Source organism: Ostrea edulis, chromosome 1, assembly GCF_947568905.1.
Source record: "Ostrea edulis chromosome 1, xbOstEdul1.1, whole genome shotgun sequence".
NCBI lineage: Eukaryota > Metazoa > Mollusca > Bivalvia > Ostreida > Ostreidae > Ostrea > Ostrea edulis.
In genome coordinates, this window is record NC_079164.1 from 84,962,500 (window position 1) to 84,989,762 (window position 27,263).

General features: G+C 33.0%; 3 protein-coding genes across 4 annotated transcripts; 2 read left to right on the plus strand and 1 right to left on the minus strand.

Annotated features, from left to right (window-relative positions):
- Window positions 1-238: 238 nt before the first annotated feature.
- LOC125677551 (translation initiation factor eIF-2B subunit alpha-like) lies at window positions 239-23,441 on the minus strand. Of its 2 annotated transcripts, none has more exons than XM_048915662.1 (10): window positions 23,365-23,441; window positions 10,979-11,022; window positions 8,211-8,312; window positions 7,167-7,306; window positions 5,473-5,589; window positions 5,216-5,328; window positions 3,907-3,975; window positions 3,293-3,368; window positions 1,136-1,261; window positions 239-400 (listed from the first exon to the last, which is right to left on the minus strand). In XM_048915662.1, exons 1-10 carry the CDS (start codon window positions 23,424-23,426, stop codon window positions 245-247), a joined length of 1,005 nt encoding a protein of 334 aa, XP_048771619.1. In that variant the 5' UTR covers window positions 23,427-23,441; the 3' UTR covers window positions 239-244. The 2 variants fall into 2 exon arrangements, with proteins under 2 accessions (XP_048771619.1, XP_056019972.1); XM_056163997.1 differs by lacking the exon at window positions 239-400 and adding an exon at window positions 745-840.
- LOC125677564 (general transcription factor IIH subunit 3-like) lies at window positions 11,230-19,032 on the plus strand. The gene is made up of 12 exons (XM_048915687.2): window positions 11,230-11,304; window positions 11,384-11,475; window positions 11,643-11,749; window positions 12,093-12,238; window positions 14,254-14,316; window positions 14,648-14,706; window positions 14,835-14,909; window positions 15,016-15,069; window positions 15,276-15,344; window positions 15,468-15,603; window positions 17,882-17,918; window positions 18,863-19,032. The coding sequence occupies exons 1-12, from the start codon at window positions 11,298-11,300 to the stop codon at window positions 18,924-18,926; spliced, it is 909 nt and encodes a 302-aa protein (XP_048771644.2). The 5' UTR covers window positions 11,230-11,297; the 3' UTR covers window positions 18,927-19,032.
- A 679-nt stretch (window positions 23,442-24,120) lies between the features above and the next one.
- LOC125677559 (uncharacterized) lies at window positions 24,121-27,144 on the plus strand. Its single transcript, XM_048915675.2, has 5 exons — window positions 24,121-24,589; window positions 25,329-25,607; window positions 25,956-25,971; window positions 26,183-26,285; window positions 26,644-27,144. The coding sequence occupies exons 1-5, from the start codon at window positions 24,451-24,453 to the stop codon at window positions 27,064-27,066; spliced, it is 960 nt and encodes a 319-aa protein (XP_048771632.2). The 5' UTR covers window positions 24,121-24,450; the 3' UTR covers window positions 27,067-27,144.
- Window positions 27,145-27,263: the final 119 nt, after the last annotated feature.

A 27,263-nucleotide genomic window follows, 5' to 3' on the forward strand; every position in this document is an offset into this window, starting at 1 on the left:
TTTGACAAATATCTGCATCTGAGATATCTTTTGGAAAATTTTTGCATTCTAGATATTTGCTTAAAAACTTTCGTACAATATTACTCCACACTGTGTGAACTGCTTATGGTTATGGAACACTAAGGCTAGTGTACACCTCTGATGATGTTAAGGATTTTAAAATATATACCATAGTAGAATTAAAATGTCACAGGCAATATTAAAGTAATGTATTGGTACACAAAAAATAACTACGAAGTGTATGTTAGCAATATAATTTAATGAGTTCGTCACTGACAGCTGACGGTGTGAGAATGCCGAGGTCTGTGAACAGCAATGTTATGTAGGAGGGTGGAGTGTAGTCTACCAAGGGGTGTTCCTTCATCAGGTCAGGACTAGACTTCAGAGTACTGGCGTGGTACTGTAAAAGATATTATATAAACATCAGGACTAGACTTCAGAGTACTGGCGTGGTACTGTAACAGGTATTGTATAAACATCAGGACTAGACTTCAGAGTACTGGCGTGGTACTGTAACAGATATTATATAAACATCAGGACTAGACTTCAGAGTACTGGCGTGGTACTGTAACAGATATTATATAAACATCAGGACTAGACTTCAGAGTACTGGCGTGGTACTGTAACAGATATTGTATAAACATCAGGACTAGACTTCAGAGTACTGGCATGGTACTGTAACAGATATTGTATAAACATCAGCACTAGACTTCAGAGTACTGGCATGGTACTGTAATAGATATTATATAAACATCAGGACTAGACGTCAGAGTACTGGCGTGGTACTGTAACAGATATTATATAAACATCAGGACTAGACTTCAGAGTACTGGCGTGGTACTGTAACAGATATTATATAAACATCAGGACTAGACTTCAGAGTACTGGCATGGTACTGTAATAGATATTATATAAACAACTGGAATCACTAGAAAATTATACCCAGCAAGACATATTGAATACAATGAATTCCTGTTACAGTAGATATAAATGTAAAAAATTCACAAAATATGCCTATTCTGTAATGCTAGTATATTTTAAAACAAGATGGGGGGAGGGGGTATTCTACTGGCATATTTTACTCTCTATCACTACCATACACATTCTGTGGTATAAGTACATGTAGTTTTCATACCTTGAATTCATTGGGGAGATCTTGTTGGTTAAGTGGATATAAACGAGCAAATTTGAAACTTTCTGCAACTACATAGAATGGTTTATTCATGGCTTTTGCTGTCAGTCCCATTGTGTATGTGCCAATCTAAAATGAAAAAAATCCCATATGCAGCATAGTACAAAACTAAGTTACATACTTACCAAACAAAGAGAAGGAAGATATGGTTTTTGTATGTAAATAAGAGGACTGAAAAGTTTCTAAATACAACTTCGTACAAAGCATAACTTGTGACCTTGATTTCACTTTATTTAATTTCCCTTAATGATAGGCAGGACACTGATCAACTGAATGAAATATATTGTCAGTGACTACCCATCATAATAGTGACTGTCTTTGCTTTACTATGACATCATAGCCTACTAAACTACATTGAGCCTTGTAGTAGGCTGTGATGTAATGGCTCTTGAGTACATTTTGATGTCACAGTGCTGAGGCTCTCAAATTTTCTACAAATTCTTTGTTGACTTGAACGATATATAATTAGAATTTTGACTTGTATATTTTTCAGGACATTTTAAATATTGACAAGCATTGAAGTACGTACCATTGAAGTACATGACATTGTATATTATATGATATTAAAAAGCAGTTATAGTAGTGGAAGTGCACAAAGTTCAATATCGCTCCACAGGCACACTGGGGATAATTTTTCATGTACAGTGTATTATAGACTGTATTTTTGTCTAAATCACAAACTCTTGAAGATACAGAAAAATTACTGAAAGGATATCTATTTCCTATAGTCTGTAAATTTCAGACAAATTAATATCAAGTAGAATTTAATGGGAATTAATGTAATGTTTTCACTGACTTTCAGGGGAGATAACATTTCCATGTACAGAACTTCCTACAATGACAAGACACCCACCCCCCCCCCCCCTCCAACATATCTTCCTACAATGACAAGACACCCCCCCCCCCCCCCCCCCAACATATTTGGGTCCTCTACACTACAATTTTACCAAATATGAACAAAAAATTATGGACAAATAATTTTTGAATGCCACTGCTCTGCCTATCCTAAACACTTCAACGGTTGTCTTGTAATCAGATATGTCCCAATGGGAATATTACCCTCTGAATGGCTCACCCAAAGTGGAGGACTGTATTTGAAATACAGCGTACTTGAATGCCCCATTTGCACAAACTGCTACAATTGAAGCATTATGTTTTAACAAGCCAAACTATGATTCTATTTAACCTTGGCCAAATGACCTTGGTCAGAGTCATGACACCATCTATTAAAAGCAACCATTGTGACAAGTATGAGCTATTGTTTCCCCTAGTTATATATTCAAAACTTTTCTTTACCAGTGACTTTGGCTTAATGATCTTGAGTCAGGTCATGAAACACCATCTGGCTAGAATCAATTAAAGCTTTATGACAAATATGAGCTTCTAAATGTCTGTCTATTACAAAGTTTATATGAGCTTCTAAATGTCCGTCTATTACAAAGTTTATATAAGCTTCTAAATGTCTGTCTATTACAAAGTTTATATAAGCTTCTAAATGTCTGTCTATTACAAAGTTTATATGAGCTTCTAACTGTCTGTCTATTACAAAGTTTATATAACTTCTAAATGTCTGTCTATTACAAAGTTTATATAAGCTTCTAACTGTCTGTCTATTACAAAGTTTACACCGAAACGAAAATAGCAGATGAAGAGACAAGCAGGCAAGATGGACATGGTGATTCCTATGTACCCCTAAACTTTGTCTGTGGAGGGTATAATCATTAATGTCAATGCTAAATCTCAAACAGTTCTTGAGATACCATTGATACCCAAACATCAGGTCTGGATTTCTCAAACAGTTGAAACTTGGACTTAAGTCAGAGATTTTGCTCAAATTTCGACTGCTCAAATAAAAGAAAACTCCAAATTAAGTCTGAATTTTGTTTTTGAGAAATCCAAGCCATATTATAAGCTAAGGACAACATTGTCACAACTCTGCTATAAACACAGACTGATACTTTTGTGTTCTTTGTCCAAAACTGGAGAAAAGAATACAGATAAAATAAAGAAACACCAAACTTCACCATCAAAATTAAGTCTAAGACTTTTCTTTCTCGGTTCATGTTTTTTGTTTACTCCATTCCTCTGTTAATTAATCACCTTGTTAATTATGCCTCCACTCTCCACCACGCCTTCTGCTCCCACCAAAACCATGTCTACCTTCTCCATTACATATCTGTCATTTAGACAAAAGAAATCATTCATGTAAGAATTCCTCGACTATTCTTGAATTGAAATAAGGGAAACCTAATCATCTGAATCAATACATGTATTTAGATTCATCATCTACATTTTGAATGCGTTGGTCGGAGTACCAATGGCTGCCTTACAATATGATACACTTCATGATACACACGTGATATGACATGAATCACAATTTTAATAATTTAAGATTTATTAGTTTTTCCGTTATTTTGTAGTAGTAGTACTTATAGTAAATTTAGTATCATTTGTAAGATAAAAGTCAAAAGACCTACTGTACTAACTTGATCATTAACTATATAAAAGTAACAAATAGAAATTACTAGAGTAATATTTGCTTAACAACACTATTAAACATATGCCACACTCTGAATCATTTCAAATTATTGACAAATATAACTTACAACTGTATCACTTATCATACTTGCAATCAATACAATCTAGATACTGTCGTATTTTGAGTTCAAACTTGGTTAACTATTTTATCAATAACAGAATTTTTAAAGAATTACCCAACTGCAGCATCCAAAACGAGTGTAACAGGGATCTCCATTTTCTGCAGTTCATCGTATGTTTCCAGACTGAAGAAGATCAAGAAAAGTTGTTCATTAAATAGGTATACTAGTAAATGAACAAGTATGATGAGGCCAGACCTGGGGTCAATTACTTTAAAATGTAATGCATTAAATTACAATTACATTGGAATTTTCACCATTACAATTACCATTACTTTCATTTATATAAGTAATTAATTAAATTACAATTACTTTGCTAAAGTAATGAATTACATTACACATTACAAAAAAAAAAAAAATACAAAGAAAATTTATGAACACAATTTATTTGAAGTTAACTTTTAAATCAGATTGTGAATAAGTATATTTGTTATTTTACACATTATAGTTGCATTTTTTCAAAAGTATTGTCAGTCAGAGAGCAGCGTTCTGGTCTGAAAACTTGCCTGCAATACTTGTATTAACATAATTAAGTAACATATTGTCTCTGATCTCATATCACTTAGATGAAATTTAAAATATTTACCTAAAGTCCTTCAATTCATTTCATAAGTTTTTATTAAAAATTTCCATTAAAAAATCAATTGAATTATTCATAAATGACCATTGAATGAACACATTAAAAAAAGAAATATGTTTTTATTTGAAGAATGTATTTTTAATGTATCATGTTTTAAAAATTATTAATCACTTTCATTGAAAAGAAAAACTTTGATAATTGCATGAAATAAGAAATGATATGTAATTCAAATGTAACTGAAAAGTAATGGTCATTACTGGCATTTTTATGGAAGTAATGCATTACATTACAATTGCTTGTAATTCAGAAATGGGTGCATTACACCCCATTACTTTAAAAAAAAATGTAATGATTACAATGCATTACCATTACACATTACCATTACCCCATGTCTGGATGAGGCCAATTACTAGAGATTTCATTTTAGCATGAGGAGTTTTGACTTTCTACAATTCTTAGAGTACTTTCCTCACCAATTCAGTTACATATTCCGCACAGTCTGATTAAAACCAGCCCCCCTTCTCCTATCGTCGTCAGACGATAGGAGAAGGGGGGCTGGTTTTAATCAGACTGATATTCCGCACTTCTTAGACTTTCCGTTAATAACATGCAGTATAAAACACCCCAGATCCACAATTCCCTTTAATATTGCCATCTACTTAAAGTCTTGGTTACAACTCTGATTTTAACACAAACCAAACACGCACGACTCAGGGGTAGTAACTCTTTATAATCTAGTGACATCTACTTTGATACAAGTACACAGCTGTAAGAAAATGAACTGACCCTGATTTGTTGGGTCGAGATTCTGTCACATAAACATGGAATCGTTTGTTGCTCTGTTGGGCTTCCTTTAAAACTTGTAGAACAACTCTCGACTTTGAATGTGTCAAGATGGTCTGTAAAATGAATTTGACAGTTATTTACATTCTGGTGTTTTATCTGACAGTTATTTACATTCTGGTGTTTTATCTGACAGTTATTTACATTCTGGTGTTTTATCTGAAGCTGAAATAAATTAACTTGTCCTTGCTTTGTCTTACCGTTCCATCTCTAATAAATTGCTGGGCTTGTTTAGCAATTTTCTGCCGAGAGTTCTTGATTTTGCTTAGGAAAAGGTTTCCTCTTTCTACCAATATTCTCTGGCAATCTTGAATGTTCTGCAATACAGCGGGAGAATGAGACACGAGATAAGAAAAAAGACACATTAACATAATCTGAAGCATGAATTATATCTAAAGTTTATCTAAGGACACCTTAAGAATAATTGGCCTACAAAAATGAACAATCAAAATTTACACAATATGACAAAATCAACAGATATGAGGACAATGCTGAGAAAATATTGATTGCATTTGATTGGCTACATCTTAAGAAAACCAACCAATGACATAACAAGAGTGACACTCAGATGGACCCCTAAAAGAAAAAGGAGGAAGGGCTGTTCAAAACAACATGGATGTTAAGATGGAATCAAAGCCAGGGGGAGCTCAAGATAGAGGAGTGTGGAAATCTCTAGTCTTTGTCCTATGTGCCTCCGGGTACAACAAGGTCTATTTAGGAATATGTATTATCAGGACATACTGTAACATGACATTTCTCTTCTGTGATAGATCAATATCATTCCCTAAGTTTTGATGAGAATATATTTGTTATTAACGTGACTCCCATTTCAATTTACCAATGAAAGCTGCAAACCAAATGCCCCTATTATAACATATATATGTAAAAACAATGTACCAGTATACAGCTTGATGGGGGGGGGGGGGGGGGGGGGGGGGGGGGATTGCACAGACACCAAAATGGCTCAAAGTAACACTTTTAAGTTCTTTATCAATAAAAAGGATCATCAGTCTCTATAGTTGTGTAATGGACTGACATGCACAAGCCTTTACCAGGGTTTGATTTGCTGCCTTCTGATAATTATGAACTAAATAAATGAAGCAGGTTAGTTCTTGCAGTCCCCTTAGGTATCCTTGTCCGGTGGGGTTATGGGACGTCCTCTCCCACCCCTCCTCTGGTCTCTCATGAAAGAAGGTTCAGGGTTTTATCCAGCTTTTAGATGTTACTACCTATTTCATATTTAAGGGGAATTTTATTTAAGAATGCAGTCTTGAGTTTCCAGGGGAGGGGATTGAAGAGATACATCCTCAGATTATAAAATATCAAAAAGGACGTATAAATTGATTGACAGCTGATTATTGTCTATATTGTGAGACTTTGAAATATTATTATTATATTATGGAAGATGATTTAGAATTAAATTAATATGATATATAAAATTAAATGATTTTTTGTTAAAATTCTCATACAAATTTGTGTAGTTTCTGAAGGGAAATTTTTACCTATGAAAGCTGAAATATCCAATTTGTTGTCAAAGGGGGAAAGGTACCCTTTACCGGTAGTAAAAAGAACATAGATAAATCCCTGAGGTTAGAGGTCAGAATTGGATTCATTTTCAAACTTACCATACTCTGATATTTTTTTTATCAAAATTGTAGAAAATTACTATGTAGTCATTTCATTTAAAACTTTTAATTCCTATCAAAAATCTTAATCATGGGGCCCACAAGGGACAGTGTTTTACAAAGAACATTTATAATTACAAGAGACATATATGAGACATATAACAGTTCAATACAGCACTAAAGTGTAGTTTACTAAAGCTAAAACAAGTCTGGGCGATTTTCTCATTATAGTACAGTGTATAACTTTATTACATGCTGAAGTTCCTTACTGGGTGTTCCAAACTCGTGAGGGTTATGAAGCGGAGGAAGAGCTCTCCAGCAGAGGAGATAGAAGTAGTGCTGCTGTCTGTTTCGGTCAATATCTGTATTGCCTCCTTTAGCCTGTCTCTCATTTCAGCCAAAGTTTCAACTGCAGAAATGGGAAAATGTAAACATCGACACAGATAGGGCAACACATACTCACAGTACTTTCATTTTTCATTGACTTGAAGAGAATATTTTGAAGAAAAATAAGGGCACCAGGTTTGCAAATACATGGCAATGTAGTGGAACTGTGATAAATGCATATATAAACCTGTAATTATTGCTGAAATTCCTCAATTATAATTTTCACACCATGACAGTGTTATATATATAATTATGTACTTTAGTGTGAAGTATGAAATCAAAGTATATGAATTCACCCTTCCAATGTTTTTCCCTTTTATTGTAATCATAGCGATTTCCTTATGAATGTGCTGAGAAAAATGCATATATAGATCTTGATAAATATAGCACGTCTATTTTAACAGCTGGGAATTCCAACAGAAATAAAAATAGGTTGTAAATTCAAAAATAAATTTCATTTTTTAATATAAATGACAGTATGAAATGCAGCGCTTCATGCTGGCATATTTCATGAAGCATGTAATAAGGTTATGAACTGCAACGAGTCGCTCTGGCATACTTTTATGAGGCGCTAACACACTAGAGTAGTAGTGTAAAGTGTAAAGCATTGCAGTTCATAACTTCATACCCTCTTCTATTTTCAAAAATGAAATTTACTTTTTAAATGTACTATCTAATTGCATGAAATTAGACAAAAATCCTGTTTATACATTGCTGCAAGTCCTTTTCTCATCTGCATGACATGATAAGATAAGATAAGTTTATGACATGTATGCTAGAGTGCTATGGTGTAGTGTTCCATAAAATATTTCATGACATTCTACTCTTTTCAAGTGAATTTGTTTTGGAGAGTAAACAGACTTTATATTTAGGTAAAAATCCTCTTACAGAATCAATCATTCATAATTAAACATTTATATACCTACTTTTATTATTTTCGAGGAAGTGTAATAAAGTTTTAATGGCTGCCACAGCTGTTGAGAGACTTGGGTCCTCCTTGACCAGTGTCTTGAAATAAGATGATATACCTACAAAACAAAGTATTTATTATCTATTATATATCATCTTCCTCTAAGGTACAGATTTAATTGGTACTTTTACCCAGTCATATAGGGCTACACTTCATACGAACAATCTAGCTCGCAGCCTTATCCTCTCTCATCATTAACTTGGACCTTGGGACATTTATATCCATTTATGTATAGAACATTCTATTACATCAATGAGATATGATGAACAAATGAACTGTGGGCATTAATTTGGATAGATCAGTGGTAGCAGTTCCCACTCTAGTGTAAAAGGAAGAAAGAAAATGCAAAATCCAGGCCCCCTGAATCTCTAATCAGGTTCTCTACCAATTGAGTTATCTGGCCACCAGCAATCGAACCTGTCTAATTGCTACATTTCTCCCTCCTTAAATGTCTTCATACTTGAAGACATCAACCCTGGCAGGATTTTTATTTCCTGGCAGGCATTTTTTCCTGTCAGTTCCAGGGGATGGTTTACGGCACCAAATGTAACAGGTAGGGAGAAAATGCAACGGACCAGACAGGGATTCGAACCCGGACCCCTTGAATCTCTAGTCAAGTGCTCTACCAACTGCGCTATCTCGCCATCCACGATCGAATCCGGCTGACTGCTACACTAGTAATATTACAGGGGTCCTCAGTTCGACTTCCAGTCCAGGGCTCACGCTGCCTATCGCATTTGTCGCATTTTGCGATTTTTCAGGAAAAATGAGACAGAAATTCCGGAAATGCGACACGGACATTTCGTATTTTAGAAATCGCGGCGCCATCTTGGATTTCAGCTGTTGGCATCCAAACAGCCTCAGGGCTGTTTTACCTGTGCAGAATGTGGATACCCTGCCGCATGAACAATAGACGTAGTGGTGTCTTGTTTATTTAGCAGTTTACACAAGACAAAGGGTTGATCCTCTGTGTGCAGGTAGGTGTGAATGAAATGAACTTTACACGTGCGAGTTGCTTACATATCGTAATGAAAATAGAAATAAAGTATTCTGTGTAGCTTACTGGGGAGGTACCTGTTTTAGACTGGGGGGAATAAAAAGCGTGTGATTATGCACACAAGCTAGTTAATGGAAGATATTTATCAATACAAATGTAATTTGTTTTTATTTGTCAATAAAAACATATAAAATTTAATTTGTCGGTACAAAAACAATTTCATCTAGAAAATTAAATTATTGAATGTTCAGCTACATTTTCTAATCCATTTGACGGTAGTATAGTTTAAAAATGGGGGAATGTTGGGGAAACTGTATCATTCTTTAGGTCTTTGGTTTGATCTATATGGAAAATGGCCATGAGGAAACGCAAAATTGTAGGTTTTTCTGACATTGCTATGCTGTCATCTTTTGACTTCACATCATCTTAAGCCATTTAAAAATTTATTTCAGACTTCCCGAGTTCCCTTCTCTACAACATGATGATATTTACTAAAGGACTGCCTTGCCATTCAAGATTTCAAGATGAAAACAGGATTCTTCAGTGAATTCTTTGAAGAATGTGATGTTGTGAAACTATGATGATGTGTTATGTATTACAGTAATTAATCTTCAGTATCTTTGTCATCAGTGACTTTTTATAGACTGCAAATTTAATGTTAATGATGAGTATTATATGTCATTTGCACTACTAACATGATTAATAAACATATAGAAACTCTTTATTGTCTTTATTCAATGTAGCCAGTTATAGGCTATGGAATACTCCCTATTTTTTTCCCCAGCTGGTATGAAATAGAATTGAATCAACTTAGCCAACAACAATATTTAAAAATAAAACCATGATTGTGTTGCAATGTCATCTAGACTGACTGATAAGCAATCTGCTGAAATACAATATCATATAGTGATTTATGATAAAATCTGAACAAAGATGTGTTGTAAGAATAATCAGAGACATATATATGATATGTTGTATATGCCCTCTTGAATAATATACATGAAATATAGATAAATATAGATAAACAGTATGAGTCGATGCACGCGCGCCAGGTTGCGACACAAAATTTTGGTCCAGTGTGAGCCCTGCAGTCCAATACATTTAATTCTCACTACAGATGGAGAGATGCCTTTTCTCTTTCGAGAAGTGGACAGGTATATAACCTACATCCATGTGGATATTAGTCCAAACTATCTGACATTTTTCTGGCTTTTTAATGATTTTGATATTTACCGTGCCAGGAATGGTAAATATCAAAATCATAAAAAAAAGCCAGGAAAACGTCAGATATTTCGGACTATGTGGATTAGTTAGAATAATCTAACTGTGTCTCGGGACAGGGGGTCCGTAGGACATTATCATTTTAACGATAGAACATTCTATCTATATGTGGATATATGATGTTCTTGTCTCCTTCTCTAAAGAGAATAGGGTCATGTTCAGCTACGTTTAAACTAACAGAACAAACTTTAAATGTTGTACTTTGTGGGAATAAATATTGTTATGTTTATTTAAGATTTCAGTGTCCCTTAAAATATGGATTTATATAAAGATTATAGAAAATCTTATGAAAATACACGATATGTTGTCCCAAAATATGTTACTAAAATACAATCGATCAAAATGTACGCCTGCATATCCAAAGGGTTCGCCGAGGAAAATTTGAGCACTAATAATGTCGTCATCCTTATTAATGTATAATGTACATATCCCCAAAATATGCATACCTTCTCTCAGAGAATCTCTGTCCATGTTTGCATCAGCTCTGAAACTGAAAGTACACAAAATGAGAAATGTTAATCATATCGTGCCGCGTTTAGATTTTGTTTAGTAATCGAAGTTTTAATAAAAGGATATTGTTTTTGAATATATGCATATAATATCATGATAGAATCATTTATATCAAAATAAAGATTTTTAATTCATCTCCAGAGGTTGCATAATCATCATTGTAAAATCTACGAATAAATCATTGAATGCATTGATGTTGCGAAAGAAAATGAAAGTAGAACATGCTACTGGAAGTTGATGTTTGAGGCTTGAAAAATGACAGGTAACTTGGGCAATTAAAGATTGTTTTGGACGTTATAAAGCTCAGTATATCCTCAATTTTAGTCATATTTTCTTTTCAGAGAATGTGAGAAGTCAGTTGATAGTTATTCTAGATACCAATCCAGTATGGTGGGGTCAAAAGCCTTCCTCTCACACGAAGGCCCAACAGAAGGTAGGCCTGGTGTTCGGCACACACACTCACACCCCACATATTTGCTTTACTTGTTTGAGATTTAAAAATAAAAACCAGACTTGCAGAAACGTTTTAATGATAAGTTACTTACAATGACATGCGTACATTACATCTATTGTATTTTTTGGCATGGTTTACATTATTAGATGACGTTGACAGAGTGTTTAGATTCTGTTATGGTGTTTGCTCACTCTCACTTAATGATGAATCATTCCAACAAACTGGCCGTAATAGCTGCCCACTCTGATCAAAGGTAAGTAAAAATTTCATTTGTGTTGGTGATTGAGTATTGAGGTTTCTCATTTAAGAAACAGAAAATATTAAAGAGCCCTTGGAATATGTTCAGAGTTTGTAAATTTTCAACTCGTCATGAAATAACATTCATGAGCCACTACATGCGAAATTCCTTGAAATGAGAGAAAACTTTTAGATTAAACACATGTGTTTTATATTTTGATATATTGCTCATATACAAAAAAACATTAATTCTTTTAGGTAAATATAAAAGATATATTTTATGTAAATGTACTAATTAAAGGATGGCAACTGCATATTAAATTACTAATATTAATTACGGCACATACGTTTCTTTGCAGTGTATTTCTATATCCCAAAAATGTCCCCCCAACCCCCGATCTGCCAGACTCAGATGGTGTAGCAGAGGTGAATGATGGAAAATATGAACTGTTCAATCAAGTCGACAAACAAATTGAAGAGGGAGTGAAAAGTCTTATAGAGAATTGTTAGTTTGTAATGAAATCAGGAGATTATAGTTTTTGGTTGGATATGTGTTTGCAACTTAATGGTCATAAGTATTGAACTAAACTAGAGGCAGTAAATTAGAAGGTCAAAGCTGTGAAATACAGGTTAAGTTAAAATGAACTACATTTAGTGGTGTTTCAAAAGTAAATCTTGGATAAAATTTTCAAAATTACTTTTATGACTGACTATATATAGGAACTGGATGTGACTTGTCTTAGTAGCAACTACAAAACCAACTGAATCTGAAGACACGTATATATGTTATAGACAGGACCACAATGTAAACTAGTTTATACAACTAATTGTGCAATCCTGTATAAATAAAGGATATTATTATTATTATAGACAGTTATTTGACATGTACATACTCTCTAGTACATACTAAATTTCATCAGTACATACTCTCTAGTATATACTAAATTTCATCAGTACATACTCTCTAGTATATACTAAATTTCATCAGTACATACTCTCTAGTACATGTATATACTAAATTTCATCAGTACATACTCGCTAGTATATACTAAATTTCATCAGTACATACTCTCTAGTATATACTAAATTTCATCAGTACATACTCTCTAGTACATGTATATACTAAATTTCATCAGTACATACTCTCTAGTATATACTAAATTTCATCAGTACATACTCTCTAGTATATACTAAATTTCATCAGTACATACTCTCTAGTACATGTATATACTAAATTTCATCAGTACATACTCGCTAGTATATACTAAATTTCATCAGTACATACTCTCTAGTATATACTAAATTTCATCAGTACATACTCTCTAGTACATGTATATACTAAATTTCATCAGTACATACTCTCTAGTACATGTATATACTAAATTTCATCAGTACATACTCTCTAGTATATACTAAATTTCATCAGTACATACTCTCTAGTACATGTATATACTAAATTTCATCAGTACATACTCACTAGTATATACTAAATTTCATCAGTACATACTCTCTAGTACATGTATATACTAAATTTCATCAGTACATACTCTCTAGTATATACTAAATTTCATCAGTACATACTCTCTAGTACATGTATATACTAAATTTCATCAGTACATACTCTCTAGTATATACTAAATTTCATCAGTACATACTCTCTAGTACATGTATATACTAAATTTCATCAGTACATACTCTCTAGTACATGTATATACTAAATTTCATCAGTACATACTCTCTAGTATATACTAAATTTCATCAGTACATACTCTCTAGTACATGTATATACTAAATTTCATCAGTACATACTCACTAGTATACACTAAATTTCATCAGTACATACTCTCTAGTACATGTATATACTAAATTTCATCAGTACATACTCTCTAGTATATACTAAATTTCATCAGTACATACTCTCTAGTACATGTATATACTAAATTTCATCAGTACATACTCTCTAGTACATGTATATACTAAATTTCATCAGTACATACTCTCTAGTATATACTAAATTTCATCAGTACATACTCTCTAGTACATACTCTCTAGTACATGTATATACTAAATTTCATCAGTACATACTCTCTAGTACATGTATATACTAAATTTCATCAGTACATACTCTCTAGTATATACTAAATTTCATCAGTACATACTCTCTAGTACATGTATATACTAAATTTCATCAGTACATACTCTCTAGTATATACTAAATTTCATCAGTACATACTCTCTAGTATATACTAAATTTCATCAGTACATACTCTCTAGTATATACTAAATTTCATCAGTACATACTCTCTAGTATATGTACTAAATTTCATCAGTACATACTCTCTAGTATATATACTAAATTTCATCAGTACATACTCGCTAGTATATACTAAATTTCATCAGTACATACTCTCTAGTACATGTATATACTAAATTTCATCAGTACATACTCTCTAGTACATGTATATACTAAATTTCATCAGTACATACTCTCTAGTATATACTAAATTTCATCATTGACAGGTATGAATGGTCAACTCTATCCAGAATCCCTGATAGCAGGTGCCCTGACAATGGCTTTGTGTTGTATCCTTGCCACTGGTTCAGCATATTTTATTGAGTAATTATAGGACAAGGAGAATGGTAGTTGTTTGTATCATTTTATTGATGAATGAATGATTATCTATTGAACACATTGCTCTTCATTTTATTTTTTTTATGATTTATTCTACTTCACCACATTTTATCATTAAAATTACTGAAACAGTATGAATCAGTTTCTCCCTCCTTCAGCAAGCTGTCTTCAAAATTTCAATGCTTAATAAGAAATTTTGAAAGCAGCACTAATAATGTTGTATGGTTAGTTACCTTTGATTTGACAGATTTGTTTGTACAGTATGGTTCTTAACCAAATAAGATATCAACAAAACCGAGAAAAGTCATGAAGAATCAGGAATTCTGTCAAGTCGAATTCTGGTAGGTTTCGCATTGTTATGGATGATAAAGCACTGACAGTAATCTAGAAACTCAGTCATTGTCATAATAATAGCCACCCTCTTTCTCAAATACAATTGTCAACAAACTACGTGTTCTTCGTTTTGTAGGTTATAAAAGGCTCTGAGGACAATACAGAACAGTACATGAACTTAATGAATGCTGTTTTCACAGCCCAGAAACAGGTTTGTTTAGGACTTCACATTTTAAGTAATGTAGATGAAATATAATTACATACCTATTAATTATTGTGAAAAGATGTGTTACTTTTATTTCTTGTACTATTTGCAGAATGTGGTTATTGATGCTTGTGTTCTTGACAATGACTCTGGCTTGCTACAGCAGGTGAAACACTCTTATTGTTGTATCTTTCTTCCAAGATTTTTTAAGAATAAAATTCTTGAGTCATTATTTTATGTAAAAAAAAATATCAATCAACAATTTAAGAACTGTTTTTCCAAGTAGACAAAAAAATAGGGGGGGGGGGGGTAATCATACACTATGAGAGGAAGCTGAAACTGGTAATGTTTGTATTATTTATATATTTATAGGCATGTGATATAACAGGAGGCATTTATCTCAAGATTCCTCAGATGAAAGGACTGTTGCAATATTTGCTGGTTTGTACAATATTTATTCAATTACTGATTTAAACTTTTTCTAAACAGGCTGGACCTAAGTTCACCTAACCAACTTAAAATGTTTAGTTATATTTTATTATGCTCTGGACTATTACATTGCAGTGGGTATTCCTCCCTGACCCCTTAGAAAGACCGAAATTGACCCTGCCCCCAAAAGTCCAGGTAGACTACAGAGCTGCCTGTTTTTGTCACCGGAATCTCATTGACGTTGGATATGTGTGTTCAGTATGCCTCTCAAGTATGTTTAGCATTCTACATTTATAGATCTAATCTAGTGTAACATTATACATTTATAGATCTAATTTAGTGTAGCGTTATACATTTATAGATCTAATCTAGTGTAGCATTCTACATTTATAGATCTAATCTAGTGTAGCATTCTACATTTATAGATCTAATTTAGTGTAGCGTTATACATTTATAGATCTAATGTAGTGTAGCGTTATACATTTATAGATCTAATCTAGTGTAGCGTTATACATTTATAGATCTAATCTAGTGTAGCATTCTACATTTATAGATCTAATTTAGTGTAGCATTATACATTTATAGATCTAATCTAGTGTAGCATACATTTATAGATCTAATCTAGTGTAGTGTTATACATATATAGATCTGATTTAGTGTAGCGTTATACATTTATAGATCTAATCTAGTGTAGCATTTAACATTTATAGATCTAATCTAGTGTAGCGTTCTACATTTATAGATCTAATCTAGTGTAGCATTCTACATTTATAGATCTAATTTAGTGTAGCATACATTTATAGATCTAATCTAGTGTAGCATTCTACATTTATAGATCTTATTTAGTGTAGCATTATACATTTATAGATCTAATCTAGTGTAGCGTTATACATTTATAGATCTAATTTAGTGTAGCGTTATACATTTATAGATCTAATCTAGTGTAGTGTTCTACATTTATAGATCTAATTTAGTGTAGCATTCTACATTTATAGTTCTAATGTAGTGTAGCATTATACATTTATAGATCTAATTTAGTGTAGTGTTATATATAAATCTAATCTAGTGTACCATTCTACATTTATAGATCTAATGTAGTGTAGCGTTATATATAGATCTAATCTAGTGTAGCATTATATATTTATAGATCTAATCTAGTGTAGCGTTATACATTTATAGATCTAATCTAGTGTAGCATTATATATAGATCTAATTTAGTGTAGCATTCTACATTTATAGATCTAATGTAGTGTAGCATTTTACATTTATAGATCTAATTTAGTGTAGTGTTATATATAGATCTAATCTAGTGTACCATTCTACATTTATAGATCTAATGTAGTGTAGCGTTATATATAGATCTAATCTAGTGTAGCGTTATATATTTATAGATCTAATCTAGTGTAGCGTTATACATTTATAGATCTAATCTAGTGTAGCATTATATATAGATCTAATTTAGTGTAGCATTCTACATTTATAGATCTAATTTAGTGTAGCATTATACATTTATAGATCTAATGTAGTGTAGCGTTATACATTTATAGATCTTATCTAGTGTAGCGTTATATATTTATAGATCTAATTTAGTGTAGCGTTATACATTTATAGATCTAATCTAGTGTAGCATTCTACATTTATAGATCTAATCTAGTGTAGCGTTATACATTTATAGATCTAATTTAGTGTAGCGTTATACATTTATAGATCTAATCTAGTGTAGCGTTATACATTTATAGATCTAATTTAGTGTAGCATTTTACATTTATAGATCTAATCTAGTGTAGCGTTATATATAGATCTAATTTAGTGTAGCGTTATATATAGATCTAATTTAGTGTAGCATTCTACATTTATAGATCTCATTTATTGTAGCGTTATACATTTATAGATCTCATTTATTGTAGCGTTATACATTTATAGATCTAATCTAGTGTAGCGTTATATATAGATCTAATTTAGTGTAGCATTCTACATTTATAGATCTTATTTAGTGTAGCATTATACATTTATAGATCTAATCTAGTGTTAGCATTCTACATTTATAGATCTATCTAGTTTAGCATTCTACATTTATAGATCTAATGTAGTGTAGCATTATATATAGATCTAATTTAGTGTATCGTTATACATTTATAGATCTAATCTAGTGTAGCATTCTACATTTATAGATCTAATCTAGTGTAGCATTCTACATTTATAGATCTAATCTAGTGTAGCATTATACATTTATAGATCTAATCTAGTGTAGCATTATACATTTATAATATATCTAATTTATTGTAACATTATACATTTATAGATCTAATTTTGATAGTCTGGTTAAAAGCAATACTTGTTACCAAATTATCGTAAACAAGTTACAAGCTTCCATGCAGCATATACACATCAATATAAATTTACAAAGTAGGTGATACAAAGATCTGGTTTCAACGAGATCGTAGTTTATACTCTGTTACAGATTATTTACCAATATCATAATTCACAATAGAATAAATATATTTTGAATACATTCTTTAGATTATATAATTTTTATTTTTTTTCCCTAGTATTTTGTGCATTCAGTCCAATTTGTGGAACTTGTCAGTAAGTATTGACAATTTTTTTTTCATTTTTATTGATGATACAACTTGCTAAAAATGCTTCAAAAATGTATATAGAGTAATTTGGGGGACTGGAAATTTAGAATTTTGGTTTGAGTTTTTTATTTGCTAAAAATTAAAGCCCCAAAATTTCCATTTGATAATACATGATTTGAATTATAAATCCTGCCAAAAACTAAAAGTATCTTCACAATAATACTACCACTCCCTGTGTAGATTTCTCTACAAAAAAGAAGTAATGGTTAGGGTATAGATTTACGTTTATTTGATAATGTTACATTTAGAGTATGCTATGTTAAGATAGTAGTCATGGTTTTAACAAATAGTGCACAACCCAAAAGCGAAAATGTAACTTTATGCTGACTTAAAATATTTTTTCAATCCATATTTATTTTTCAATGGAGCAAAGGGGGATTACTCTGAATGTGCTGCTTATATTGATTGTTTGGGATATTTCTAACAGTGGTATACATAATGTCAGATCAAAATTGAATGATAACTCATAACATTTGTGTTTATCAAATGTCTTTGAATTTTTAGAACAATCATTAATTAGAGGTAAATTTCGTTAATTATCCATATTCAGTATAATGGTTCCAGGGCTTAATGGCAAGTTCGTAATCTCAAGTTCTGCAAATATTTTTCTATAGCATCAGAGTTGTCTCAGTTTACTCTATATAAAAAATTTGAACGAGGCAAAAAAAGTAAAGATACACAAAAGAAATAGTGATCAATCTGTGCATTATGTGAAAATAGTCAAATGTCAATGTATAGGAAGAAACTATAACTAGAACCATAATAATATCAATTTATTTTCCGGAAAATATGCCAAATATTTTCATATGCCAAAATTATGTTGTGTACAGTATGGAAGTTGTAATCTAAAGTTGCTTAAGGTTGTGTAATTCCTTATCTTTGAATTTGTAGGACAACATTTAAGATATTTGGTCCATCAAAAGGAGTTAAGAAGAAATCCAAAAAGCCAGGATAATGCATCATAAACCTCTGTCATACCATTTTTATTGTACAAGTGTAATGCTGAAGTTCTGTAATATTGAAGTTCTGCAGAAATATGTGTGTATAAATGTGTCATAAAACATAAATCTTACATTATATGCATAGGGTGATTTTTTCTCTCTCGTTTTAATACCTTAGACCAAAAATAAAAATTGATTTGTTTGATGTACTCCGACCGACCCATCAAATTTGCTCCTACCCGATAATTTTTTTCAGCAATTTGAAATTTCATTTAAAAGAAAATATTAGAAATTTTCATGAGGTTAAAACAAAGCCCTACCTACCGACCCACCTTGAAAAATGTGGGTCGGAGTACATCAAACAAAAATATTTTTAATGATGGCCATAACCATGAAAAAGGAGGACATTGCTATGATGAATGAAAGTATATCTATCAACATCTTGCTCTAGTCTCCTTTGTTTGTCTTTCATTTATACGAGAGAGAAAATCACTTGCGTAGCTCTAGACATCACTAGCTTTAACTTTAAATATTTCTAGTTATTCCGCATCAATAAACAAACTTAAGTTCTACAACTTATAGTATGTGTCTCGTCGGTTCAGATATTGGCACGAATAAGTCATTGGAACAGAAGTACCCAGAAAAGGTCTACATAGGCAACCACATATTCTTTCACATACAGCCACTGTCAAGTTTGGGATCGACCAAGTGTTGTCCATTCAATATCTTTAGAACGTTTTGCTTGACAGACATCAAACTTGGTACTCCTGGTTTCCCTTTAGAAGTAGATGTCTCCTTTTGATTTTGAGGTAACAAGATCTTGGGAAACCTCTGCTCGACTGATATTAAATTTGGTACATTGGTTCCCCCCCCCCCCCCCCCCCCCCCCCCCCAAATAGATGTCCTCTGTTTTGAATTTAAGATCAAGGGTCAAACTAGATATTGTTTGCTAAATATCTTTAGGACCCTTTGCTTGACAGACATCAAAATCTGGGTCATTGTACACGGGTACATCCTAACAGCTAGATGACCCCTATTGATTTTGAGGTCAAAGTACTCTGGACATAAGAAAATGTTGTCTGCTCAATATCTAGCGAACTCTTTTGATGATAGACATTAATCCGACTTAACTCACTATGAGTTAAGTCCTGTTATTGAAATGAACAGAACAAGTATTTGTTCAGGCAAAGAAACATAACTCTTGCAATCAATTGAATTGCACGGTTTTGACACTATTGTTATTACCCCTGAAGATAGGTTTTCAAGTCAAAGGTCGTGACTCAAATGACTGGTTATTTGGAAATGTCTGCTCAGTATTTTGAGAGATCAAACTTTTAAGTATTGTGGTTGCCCTTGACAACACAAATTTATCGCTATTGACATTATTGTTACAAATTCTAATTTTACAATATTGCCACATGGGTTGGAGCACCAAATTAACATAAACTCAAATAATTGAAGATACATTGTATCTTCAAGTATTTGAAGATATCATCAATTCAATTACTGCTCTCTTTAATTGAATTAATGCGTGTATTAAATCAATTATTGCTCTCATCAAATGAATTAATGTGCGCTTCAATTCAGTTATTGTTCTCATCAATGAATTAATGCACGCATGAATTGAATTAAAGAGAGCAATAATTGATTTAATGCTTGCATTAATTCAATTATTGCTCTCTTCAATTCAATTGATGACAGCATCAATTGAATTAATGAGAGCAATAATAGATTTGATGCGCGCATTAATTCAATTATTGCTCTGTTCAATTCAATTGATGACGGCATCAATTTCATAGACATATTGCTCGTAATACTGTAAACATATTATATTTGGCGTGTACGATATTTGGCGGAAATAATTTTTTCAACAAGTTAGCGTAGATTTGATTTAGCGCATTCCTGAATTACTTTAAACATCTAGATTTACGGATGGCATTTAGCGATGTACTTGATTTAGCGTAAGCTGCATTCCGCCAAAGGCGCTAAATAGAATACACAGCCAAATGTAATACATTTACAGTAATTTAGAGCTCAGTATAAATAATTTGATCTCTTTAATTCAATTGAAGATATCTTTAATTATTTACAATGTTTTTGTATAAGGAATTAACGCAGGCATCAAATCTTTTAAAGCGAGCAACAATTCAATTAAAGAGATCATTAATTCAATTGTGGATATGTTGAATTGAAGATATCTTTGATTATTTAGTTGCTCTCTCTAAAAGAATTATTGCTCTCTTCAATTGATTTAAAGATATCATTAATTCAATTGAAGAGAGCAATAATTGAATTAATGCGTTCATTAAATCAATCATTGCTCTCATCAAATTAATTAATGCGCGCATCAATACAATTATTTGCTCTCATCAATTGATTTAATGCGCATTATATCAATTATTGCTTTCTTCAATTGAATTGTAGCGCGCATCAATTCAATTGTTGATATCATTAATTCATTTGAAGAGATCATTAATTCAATTAAAGTGTACATTAATTCAACTGAAGAATTAATGCTATTATCAATTCAATTAATGCGCACAATAATTCAGAATTGAAGATATCATTAATTTTGAAGAGATCTTTAATTAAATTGCTGCGCGCATCAAATGCATTGATGATATCTTCAAATAATTGAAGATATCTTTGATTATTTGAGTTTATGTTAATTTGGCACTCCATAGGGAGGCATATATATATATATATATATATATATATATATATATATATATGTTTTTAAAACATTTCTTGTCTTGGGGTGTTGTTTTGTTAGGTTATAATAATTAATGCTTTGAGATATTGTAAAATGTGAAATTCTCTCCGTTATTTTGGTGAACAGTTACTATAGATCACCTTTGACTTTCCTCATGGTTGGCTGATCTTTTCAGGGTTCTGATCCCTAATTTGCATAAAAAAAAATTATCCACACTTTCCATGTTTTAAATTGTCCTTTGCCATGCATCTGTTGGGTGTCAGATGTAAATATTTCAGCATTTTCAATTTTGTCTCGGATATTACTTTGCTAATATACAGTAACAAATTTGCATCTTTGGGGTAAGAGAACGTAAATTGCAAATATTGCATCTCCGTGGAACAATGAATTTTGTCAAATTTATGTTTGTTTTATGTCCCTTCAAGAATTTGTCACTCCATACTTAAACACCAGCTGTATAGGTGAAGTAACACAGATTTACATATATCGTGGCTCTGTGGACCTTAGCAGTGAGTGTAATTCTTTTATCATTCCAACACCTGCTGTGAAACGGGAACTTGGTTTTTAAAATCTCTTATCCAAAAGACCTTTAACAGCTCTCGCTTCTAAATGCTGAGTGTTGGAGGGAGCAGTCGATCACTACCTCTTTTTACATCTTGAAATTGATCAAGATCTGTATACTGTAGAGCAGGTAAATATCGTGGTCTGAAAAAGTCATGATTTTTCATTTAGCAACAAATCGTGGTCAGTTTAATTTGCGGAAAAACAAATCTTAATATCCTGAAACCAATTTCGTGTCAATATTGTTAAATTCACCGAAATTTTGTTTCGGCGAATATAATGAAAATTAACTCCGCAAGTTAATTTCCTGCTATACAGTAAGCTCTCTGAGAAAATGTTGGGACAGATCAGTCTCTCATGGTCTGTCCCAATATTTTCTCTGAGAGCTACAGATCTGCAGCTACCAAGATGGTGACACTCAGATACACTGCCTAGTGGGACTGAAACCCACAACCTTCCAGCTATAGTGCTGTACTCAGCCACTGTGACCAATTATTATAAATTACATGTGGAAAAAACAATTCTTTTTCTACCAGTATTAGAGTTGTACTCCTGACTGGAATGTAGATAAACTGTATCACAATGTCATGAATTTAAACAATTTTGAAGCTTCCTCAGTCATCAACTATATATAGAAGGTTAACTATATATACAGGCAGGTGGACCATTGGAAGTCTGCAACACTTCTGGGAAGTCGACTGAGCCAAATCTGTATTCAAATGCTACATTAATTAACACATAAGTCACATATACTGTAGGTGCTAGGTCTATATAACAAACCAATCTGACTAAAGTACAGACCTATATTAATTATTATATATATAATAATATAGGTCTGTACTTTAGTCAGATTGTATAACAAACCTAATAGACCAACTAGCTTAGGAACCTCACTCTCCAAGCACAGAATTACAGTCTCATCCTGTGCAAAAAGATCAAAGAGGTCAATCTTTTAATACATCAGGCCGGGACTTTAGATCCAGAGGAAGCAGGAATCTGTAAATACAAACCAAGAAGGACATGCATCTGTATCAACACTCCTTCCCTTAAAGATTCATCAGGGACAGAGATCAATTGCCAGCTAGAAGAAGCAAAGTCGCCTATATCCCTTGAGGATCTCTATTTTTACTAATTCATGGGTCCTAGACAGTTGACACATACTCCAGGATTGGCCTTACTATAGAGCTGTTGTAACTGTGACCCTTGGTGTGGTGAGTTTGAGGAGAGTCCCAGTGTCCATAGAGGCTTTAACCACTGCAGATGTTCTACATGTGCTCATTCCTCAGACGGTGGTATGATGATGACTTCCAATTAGAAACAGCACAGTGTTTCTATACATTAACTAGCTAACACTACTCTCTACAATTAACAAACCCACAGTGTCTGACAGTGTGTCATACAAAAGTAAAAATAATTTGTTTTGCTACCCGTTTTGTTGGGACAATACTTTTCACAAAGCAACATTATATATATGTTCATCTGGACTAAAAATTACTGTACATAGGAATTTAGAAAATTGGGGGGGGCGGGGTCTCGTGGAAAGCAGCTAGAAGTAACTGCTAATGGTAATCAAGGTCTCAAAATGAGCAATGTTATTCCACATGTGAATCCACTTTTTATCAGCTAATAAAACTAAAGAACTACTTTGATATAAAATATCGGGGATAATGTAGAACAAGCAACTATTTGTAGTCCCCCCCCCCCCCCCCCCCCCCCCCCCCCCCCCCCCCCCCCCCACCCGTTACTATGCATTCTTCATGTTCCTATGTATAGGCCTGGTGCAATAGTATGTTACAACCCAGTATCCGCATTTCAACCAATCTGATTAAAGTACAGACATATATATATATATATATATATATATATATATATATATATATCTGTACTTTAGTCAGATTGCATTTCAACTTAAATCAATGCATGCTTCTTGTGCCACAAAAAGACTTGACATATGATCAGTATTTGTTTATGTAACTGAAGTCGAAATCATACTTTATTTGAGCACATGTGCCAATTTACAGGAATCTTGTAAAACTGACAGAGGTGGATGTGAGAGCAAGGAACGACAACTCTGGGTAGAGATTGCTGCTATGGCATTCCGTATATTTTGCGACACTCGGACGATTTCTGGTAGTAATAACCCGGAAGTGAGGTAATACGTAAACAAAATAAGACACTTTGACAGCATGTTCATGATGTTGAAATGATCTGTAAATATGTGAAATAACGAAGTACAGACTGTTTTATTGTGGGATATCACGAAAATGAGGATATTAAACTTTGACTGTAGAATGATTAAATTCCGTGTGATTGTTCGTTTCCTTTGTTTAGGATTGTTCTTATTTACAACTATTACTATAACTGTTTCCTGGCGGTCTGTGATATCCCTAGTGTTATTTATATGTAAGTATACATACATAAGTTTTGTGGCAATCCTTGTTACAATAAAAAAAATTGTTCCAGTTAAGGCTTACTGAATACTAATCTCTCTTTCTTTCTCTCCCTCTCTCTCTCTGGACGATGAAACCTATTAAATGAGGACGTCCTCACAATGTCTAGAGGAGAATACACGGATATGTTATTGTAAAGGCAAAAATGTGTTGTGTTAGGTATAGCTACAGGAACACCTATAACAGTTTATCTAATTCTCTCTTTCGAATTGTGAAAAAGGGGGAAAAAATGGTTTTGAGAAAGAATATTAGTGAGAACATGTACCCACACCATTTGTCCTCACTAATCTAATAATTTGTATCTACATCTTTCACAACCTATGGATCACGTTTATGGGGACGTAATTGTGAGGACAGAATTTTGACCTCATAGTGTACTTTCTGTCCTTACAACTTCTGTCAAATGGTTAAAAATTGTCCTCACTATACCAGTTTTATCATTCTCTCTCTCTCTCTCTCTCTCTCTCTCTCTCTCTCTCTCTGCTCCAGATATGACGCCCCAATAACATATACGAGGGAGCAAAAAAGGCATTGAATGCACACACACACTCACACATATATGTTTCCGTATAAATACAAAGAAAAGGATATGATTTGTGATATTTCATATTTGTGATACATCCATGTAGCTTTAACAATAAAGATTCTAGTATTTTGCAACTGATACTTTTTTCTCTCTATGCATTTTCCAGCGTCCCTATATTTACTTTCTCCACCAAAGAATTCTAGAATCCCAAAAGACGACGAACAGAAAACCACGAGACAAATCGTCAACGAATTGTACCCGCTCGTGGGCGAGGAAGAACTTCAGGAAAACGTGCATAAGGCTGTATTTGACCTCGTGACGTATGATGCTTCGAAAGTTCCGGCTTTGGAACATTTCAAACCTATCCAAGAAAACACAGAATGCATATTTGCCAGGAAAGCGAAACTCTGGGGAAACCAGGAATGGAACAAAGATTTAAGTTTGGGTAATTTGCATGGCATGTCATGTATTTGCAGATTCGTGTAATGTGCAGAATATACTTTTAAACAAACTTATTCTCTTTGTATATAAGAACATTTCCGAAAAACATGAGGGAGGGGGGGGGGGGGGGCAGCCAGCCCCCATCTGCTCCTTTTTACGTCCTGCACATCTAAGGTACTACCTGTACGAATTGTTGTGTTTCAATCTTAATCGTTTAATTTTCAAATAATCACAATGTACAATGTATAGGCTACATATACATGTATATGATTGTAAAAAAAAAAAAAAAATAATAATATACTGTATCAAGTTTAACGTAATTTTTGGTATCTTTTTCATATGGATTATCCAGAGGAAAATGTATTCAGGTAGGTCACGGTCTTTTAAATCCAAGATCTTGATAGTTGTTCCATAATAACGTTAAGATTTTATATTGATGATGTCTGTACACTTTATATGTAATTTATATGCATGCTTTCATATTATTAATAAACAGTAAGTATTTAAGGAAAACAAATTGATACGTCCAATTATTCGGATAGTGACTTGGTATAAATTTCATATGGTCTTTTCCGACAGATTTTTACCTTCTCTGTTGTATTTCACACTGGTGTGTCGTCAATATAAACTGGACGGTTTTCTTATTGAGGTACCTGAGGAATACCACCAAGGGAACGCACAGGTACGATTTCAAATTCTGCATTTTCCCAATAATAATTGTAATAAACAAGTGTAAACAGACCCCCCCCCCTTTCAAATTTTGATGTCATGGATAGTATAGGATCGAAGAGGCATGATGTCATAAGAGGAATAGCTGGAAACATATACGCATGATTGCTGCTTTCGACAAGATTACTAGTATTTGTAAAACTTTTATAAACTTCTATGCTGGTGATCCATGCCTGTTATCAATCGATTCGTCAGGTGTCAGCAAGAAATGAAAAATTGTACCTGTAGACCGCGGGCATATTGATTAATCAAAATTTCTTATTGAAAGAAATCGTTTATTCATGTTCAATTTATTTTTCTATTATACACAGGCTTTTGCCCAGACGTTCAGAAAAATACTTAAAGTGATCTCCAATAACGACCCAAAGAATGTTCGATGCATGGACAAGTCGTATGTTGCAAAACGAGGCTGGGTTTTTGAGTTCAACAAAGTGACCTTTTTCATAACAACATTTGGGCCTTTTTATCCCGAAACAAACAGCAGGTACGCCTTTGGATGTGAAAACTGCTTTATATTGCTTCAGCCGGAGTTGAGTTTTGCTCTCCATGATCTGACCCTGGACACTCCAAAGACAAATTATGACAGTCCTGTGACAGAAAGGGACAGAATTCGGTGTGCTTATATGAAAGCAGGGAGACCCTATGTTGTGCCATCTGACCTTACTCAGCCAATGGCGTGGGACATGATCAAGCCAATCACAAACGACGATACATTAATTCAGTGGTGGAAGTAGAAAATTGGAATGATTAAATTAATATGAATTGTAATATTGACTGATTGTACAGTTTGTAATATAAACACCAGTATTGTTGTTATTGATTTTTAATGATGACGAATCTCGCTCAAATGACGTACATGTACTTTACGTCATTTGGAATTATATCGTAAACTTGAAAATACATCGATTTCCACTTACTGTTTAGGCCTATA

Coding starts and splice junctions, on each gene's coding strand:
- LOC125677564 (XM_048915687.2), top strand. Junction 14,707..14,834: donor TTCTGTCAAGTCGAATTCTG/GTAGGTTTCGCA, acceptor TTCGTTTTGTAG/GTTATAAAAGGCTCTGAGGA. Junction 15,604..17,881: donor GTGTTCAGTATGCCTCTCAA/GTATGTTTAGCA, acceptor TTTTTTCCCTAG/TATTTTGTGCATTCAGTCCA.
- LOC125677551 (XM_048915662.1), bottom strand. CDS start 23,426: ATGGACACTGGGACTCTCCTCAAACTCACCACACCAAGGGTCACAGTT. Junction 3,976..5,215: donor TCTCGACCCAACAAATCAGG/GTCAGTTCATTT, acceptor GATCTTCTTCAG/TCTGGAAACATACGATGAAC. Junction 401..1,135: donor ATCTCCCCAATGAATTCAAG/GTATGAAAACTA, acceptor TATCTTTTACAG/TACCACGCCAGTACTCTGAA.
- LOC125677559 (XM_048915675.2), top strand. CDS start 24,451: ATGAGGATATTAAACTTTGACTGTAGAATGATTAAATTCCGTGTGATT. Junction 24,590..25,328: donor ATCCCTAGTGTTATTTATAT/GTAAGTATACAT, acceptor TGCATTTTCCAG/CGTCCCTATATTTACTTTCT. Junction 26,286..26,643: donor ACCACCAAGGGAACGCACAG/GTACGATTTCAA, acceptor TATTATACACAG/GCTTTTGCCCAGACGTTCAG.